General features: G+C 37.9%; 1 protein-coding gene across 1 annotated transcript in view; it reads left to right on the forward strand.

Moving 5' to 3' along the window:
• CUL4A (cullin 4A) overlaps positions 1–2,504 on the forward strand; it is a 41,918-nt gene extending 39,414 nt beyond the window's left edge. Inside the window, exon 20 of the mRNA XM_085320773.1 lies at positions 298–2,504. Within this exon, the coding sequence (XP_085176899.1) occupies positions 298–393 (96 nt within the window). The 3' untranslated portion in view covers positions 394–2,504. The remainder of the gene's footprint in view (positions 1–297) is intronic.
• Positions 2,505–6,492: the final 3,988 nt, after the last annotated feature.

A 6,492-nucleotide genomic window follows, 5' to 3' on the forward strand; every position in this document is an offset into this window, starting at 1 on the left:
TTTTTTCCAAACAATCTTAGAATTATCTAAAAATATGTTGTATTCTTCTCCATTCTGTTCCATGAGAGTAAGAATTTTGAAATGTAACATCTGAATCAAATGTGAAGATTCAGATATTAAAATGAATACGTTAACAGAAATGAGCTAGGGTATCAGTGGTTAATTATGTGTAACTTAGATTTTTTTTTACATGGTGTGTTTTCTTATGTAGTTTTTAGCAGTCCTTTTAAATAAAATATACAATCTTACATTTGCATGTATATCATTAACTGCTACTAATCTCATCTTTTCTTGTAGCCTGGAGACTTGAAAAAGAGGATTGAATCTCTCATTGACAGAGACTATATGGAAAGAGACAAAGACAACCCCAATCAGTATCACTATGTTGCATAATGGAGAGGAAATCCTTTTATTAAAAAAAATCAAGAAAACAACAAAATCATCCAAGTATATCTTCTGGAAGCTGAATACCTATGCTGTTCCAGACTTTACAATTAGCAGATTTCAGGTTGACATATATTACTCAACCAGCTGCATGCACTGCTATGGAAGAGAAGCAAAATGATACGTTAATTGGATCATCTTTGTTAAGACTCCTTAGTAATTTTAAATGTGTCGTTTTTATTTCTTTTAGTTATTTCTTTTGTTCTTTGAGGTTCTTGAAAATTTGTTTCTACAGTTTTGTTTAACAATGTCATTGAAATTGGATGGAAAGATAAAATTACCTATTTAAGAAATACTTCTGTAATAGATGCAAGTCTGGTTTATTCATGTGCGTGTTTCTGACTGCATCCATGGAGACCCTATATGCTGCATTCTTTAGCTACAGCGACAACTTGGGTAACTTTTTAAAAACCCTTAATTGATGAACACTTATGTACAAGCAGTGTTGTTGAAATACACTGAATTTTTGAAATTATGCACCATGAATACTCTTAATCTTGTATTCATTCAGTTTTCTTTCATATGATTATAAACTTCAGTCTGGTTTGGATAAATCAGGTTTTGAAGCGAGATCCTTGAAGTGCCAAGAGGACAACTGTGTTAATGTGTGTAGTGAGCTGTCTGATTATTTAGCTAAGATACTCATTTGTGGATTATTATTTTATTACTGCTTTTGCTGGTTTGGGTGGCAATTAAGATTTGAGTCAAAGAGGCCCTACCTCATTTTAGGGCAACTGGTTTTTATCACTGTTCATGTAATTGCCGTAAATTTAGTTTTGCCTTTAAAATCACATACAGGGAAACTATTGTACAGTGTGCTCCACTTAAAAATAAATAAAGAAAATAAAGAAAAAATAAGATTTTTTTTAAAAAAAAAGACTTTTACAGTCTTGATGCTATGAAAGCATAGTTTTTGTCATGAATGACTAAGGCTTTTGTGAGTATTTTGTTACATATTGTATATATGTAAGTTGATTTGAATTGAAGAATGGAAGACATTGTAGATCTGTTAGATAATTGTAATTATAATGAAGATACTTTTGTGGTAATACTTACAAGCTGCTGCTTATTTTCAGGATTTGCATAATAGTGTGTTTCATTCTGATAAAGAGCTACCAAAGGAGTTTTGATCATGGCATAAGAATTTAACTGAACAATATTTTCTTGAGAGATACCTTACTAAGTTTAGGTAACATGGGGTTTGTGCATCAATTAAAAGACCACCATCTCTTCTTAAAATAAGCATTACTAAAAGTTGACATCTCGTGAGTTTATGTATTAAGTCCTTGTTTTGTCATCTGATGTCATTAACTGTATTGCATTCTTCTGAATTATTTTTATTCCCTTTGTGTTTAGAAACTAAACATGTTTAGTTCATTGTATTTAAAACATATTTAATATTGTAATTTAATGTAGACTTATTTTAATATTTGACTCTTCAGTTAATTCAAATAAAAACTTAATTCCTTAGCCTTTGTGAGAATGTAGCACTTAAGTGTACTTACGCAATATGTTGCTTAGTGTTAATTATAACACTCACCTTGTAACTTACTTTCACTGCATATGAAAGCTAATCAGCTCCATCTTAGTAGGCATTTAAAACAAAAAGAAGCATATGCCTCACGAAAGTATAATGGGCGGGGGTTTTATCCATATAGAAAGTTGGCACTTTAGCAGACATTAATTTGATAGTATATATATCAAGAATTGAATGTGTACTTTGTTCCCTTTCTGAACCCCAGTTTCCTGGTTCAAGGGTTTTAAACAATATATTAAAAGCAATGGTGTTATTTTGAAGATGATTAAATGGTTCTGCCTTATGAAGTAGTGTTGATTGACTGATTAAAAGCACTGAGATATGCATTTTTTTTAATTGCCATAGACTAGAACTTCTTGGCTGAATTACTCTGCCTGGTATACCAATTAAAAATAAGTTGTTACATGAGCAGTGGAAATAACGAAGCCTGTCTCTGTATGAAGTATATGTCTGTTGTCGTATACTGTATTCCCCCTTTCTTGCTTCCTGTCCTGCAACTGCAGTAGCATCAAGAAGCAGTGTTGCGGAGGGTTTTTCTCATTAATTCTGCCTTTCTGTTAGTGGGAGCAGGGGTTTGGTTCTCCTTTATCTACCTGGTGATTTCCACCCACTGCCTCACTCTGAAGATTTTTTTACTTCTCCAAGTTGGTCTCAGAGTGGCCTCAGAGGTTCAGAAGCTATGGGCCATGTCATCATGTGGCTCTCTTTCTCAGGCTCTCCATTTTAATCTGGCTTCCTCTTATTCGTCCTCCAAGGATATTGTATGTGATAAATAGGTAAGCAGTTTAGARGTAATACATCATTATTAGATTATCAGCCAAGCATGATAATCCCTATTTCATGGTAAAATAGCTGCACTTGATTTCTTTTTGATAGCTAGTGATAGAATCTGGCCAAGTATCCTGTCCCAATTAGTTTTTGGTTTGATGCTGGCTATTTGGTTCACTGCATCCCTGGGTATATTGTGCCTACAACACAAAGGTGTCTAATTTTTTGTCTGGAAGATCACCTAATGCTGAAGATACCAGCATGTGGCAAAGTAACAGTTTCCTCTGCAGTGCATCCATGCTCAGTAAAGAGAGYTTTGAAAAGTGCCTGAATCTTGGCAATGCAACATCCTTTGAACAGATTGTGTGGCAACTTCTACAGAAGGACAAAAAACCAAGGACCAGTCTGGGATGCAGATGTGGGACTCCCCTGAATCTTGGCAAAAGCTACTACCTTTTTGGTTTAATTTCTTCAGATGTATGTGCTTCATCACTTTAAAATAAAAACAATAAACTTCCTAAATGTGATGCCCAGTCATCTAACTAAAGCTTCTTGAGGGAATCTGACTGACTGTGAGCATGCAGCTTGGTGGTTGAGTRTTGTAGGGGTCTTCCCAACTCCTGCAATTTAAGCTTTCCTTACCAATCACCAACAGTCCTGCCCACTGCTTGTGTCTTGCTTTTCCTAGTTTTGTATTTTAGCTGCCACAGCTTGTCCTTTAYTTGAACCTGGCTTCAACCATCTAACTCCTTTGTTCTGCTTCAAAGTCCTTGTTCTTCAAAATCTTTTTTTTTTCATGTTGCACATTTGAAAAAATATATACACCTTTCAGGCTATTTTTTTTAGTTTATCAATTTATTATGCATATAGACTTACCTGTACATTTATGAGCTTTGACAGTTGTATTARGGAGAGTGGACTCTACTATTATGCTGGTTATCTGTTCCTAGCAGTCTCTTTGSATAGAAAATAACTCTGAAGCCAGGTAACAGGCAACAAAAGGCTAATAGAGAAATGGATTAAACTCTTCTTGGTAAAAATTCTCAACCTTTATGCTGTCTTACATACTAGTATTCTGCCTTAACTTTGATGAACAGCGTTGTACTGTGCAGCTCATCTGCAATATCTCATGTGTATTTCCCATGCTTTTCCCCATATGCAGCCATCATGCATCCATGGCTCTTTAGTGCCAGAGATGTACCACGGTTTATCTGGAACTGTATTGGTGTTGATCAGCCAGCAGCTCTGTGAAACAAAATGTGCAAGGACTGGGTACAGATTACCTTTCCCTTTGTGGCAGCACTAACGTGGATATTTGTGCTCTGTCTTTATACAAATTTTTATGGTGGTAATATTAAAAAAAAAATTATCAAGTTTGATTTTTAGCTAACAAGTTATTGAGCAGTAATGGGCAACATGGTTGCACAAGACTCAATTCATTAGGAAAATAGGCTAATAATTACTACATTAATACTTTTATTGACAGTGATATAAAGATTACTGTGCAGTCTCTCTACCACTATAAAAGGCTTAATAAGCTAATTATTCATAGCATATAGGATCAACATCCTTCTCTGGTCATGACCTAATGTTCTTTACTTACTAATTTCATACTATAATGTTGCATTATGCAACTTTCAGATTGATTTTAATTGGTGGTAATCCAAACATCAACATTTTCCAAATTTTAGACTCCTACCAATTTTTTTAGTAGAGGTGCAGACCACTGCAAAGCGAGTTGAAACCTTTCTCTCTGTTTTGTTTCTTTCAAGTAGTCCACAAACCTTCCCCCGTACTCCCAGTGCAGGCTCCAAAAACAGTGATCGAAAACCTAGAACCACCACTGTCCCGCCTCCATTAACCTCAATTCCTCTGCAGATGACTCATTCATACGCTTGACTTGAGCTGATCATTGCATCCTTTTTAAAGCTGAGTAACTTCTGCTTTTGGTAACAAATGGTGAGAATAAATGTACTGCAGGAGAAAGCAAACAAACAAACATTTCTGTCTTTAAAAATGCACAGATGAAAAGGCAGTATTAAGACAGAAGTGTCTGTTACAACAGTATTGAAAAAGACAGGAAGACCCACAATCACTACTTCAATCTTCTCTAGGGTGCTTGGGGAAATAGGTGTAAATGAATGGAGCCAAACACCAGGAAAAGGTCATCAAGTTTACAACACTTCCAACATTTCAGTTTGGTTCTAAGTAAAAATGTAGAAAGGCAGCTCAGGAGCATAAAGGATTCTGTCTCAGAGTTAATTGGTCTGGAGTACAGCAAAATGAGCACAGGGATGATATGGGAGCCAGTATGAGTATGCAGAAACACTCTATTATTGGCACACTAACAGTACTAAAAATAGGATTTCAGTAGTAAATACTTCTGGAGTATATACTTTCTGAGAGAAAGTATATCCTTAGCAGCTTAGATAAGAAAGAGAATTGAATTTCAAGAGATCAAATGCCCGGGGCTGCCTATCTTCTTTGCTGTGTTAACATCTGGCAATTTTGATACTGACAAACTTCACCTTTTCTGTTTTTTTTTTCAAGAAAGTGATTTCTTATAATTCTTGTATATAAAAACATCAAACATCACCATTAGCTATTTTAAATAGCTTTACTCATAGATTTTTTTCCCTATACAGCCACAATTTTTATCAATATGACCACAACTCATTAGCAGTCCTTCCTTTASCTTAAAACAGATACACAGAGAAAAATCATTTCAGAAGTTACTGACACTATTCAACTTCTGGTGATTTTATACAGCTAGAACTGGTTTTGATCTATGCAGGATGACAGTAGTCACCTTAGACTGTCTTTACACTCAGAGGCAAGAAACTTATTCTGGAAGAAATTCAGCATTTAGGTATGTTTAACTGCTAACTGAAGGCGCCTCTCATCCTCCTCCAACATCTCCCTGCTTAACCCAGGGATGCCTGGACAGACCGCACTCCCCTCTTGCAAACTGCAGTTAAATGCCTAAAATTAGGTAGGGCAACTTGAGCCTTGATGGTTCTTCAAGTTTTCATTTCTCAGTTGTTATCAGGCAGGTCACAGACGGAAGACTTCAGGCAGCCGGCAGGAAGTCCCCACGTGGCCAAGCGCCCGTTTCCACACATCCGCTCCACAGGCGAGGATGGAGCATGTGGCACAGCACAGCTGGAGGAAGCCATGACTGCTGCAGAGAGAGGCCCACCATCAGGAAGGCCCCGAGTGGCCTGGGCCCATCRCTGGGGCTGGCGTGTGCAACGCGGGCACATGGGGTTGAACCTCGGGAATGTGTATGGCGGACGTGCCTGCGCCTAGTGGCATGACCACACACACCAACGCTGCACCCACCTCTGTGGACCTGGGTATCTGTACCAGAGAGCCCACCTTCATTCCTGCATGTCTCCTATCATAGTATGGACACATATGCRCTATGCGTACACTACACACGCCGTGCGCATTATACACACTTAAATGTGCAAATCATASCACACACACAGTGCACATACAAGGCTCAACACACTACATGACCATGCTGCTATGCATATATCTAGGTATACACACCGCCCCGCGGGCTTACACCTTTGCACACACACCCCCCAACCGCGTTTATACAGTATTATTTTGCAGGTGCGCACACAGGGCACCCGCCACCGCCGCCACACTCCCGCCTCAGGCACGGAGGCAGCGACCGTTGGAGCGCGAGTAACGCCCCCTCCCCCCTCAAGCGGTGCGGTCACTCTCGCGAGATT

Source organism: Rhea americana, unplaced genomic scaffold (genome assembly GCF_003343005.1).
Source record: "Rhea americana isolate MKP2758 unplaced genomic scaffold, rheAme1 scaffold_66, whole genome shotgun sequence".
NCBI lineage: Eukaryota > Metazoa > Chordata > Aves > Rheiformes > Rheidae > Rhea > Rhea americana.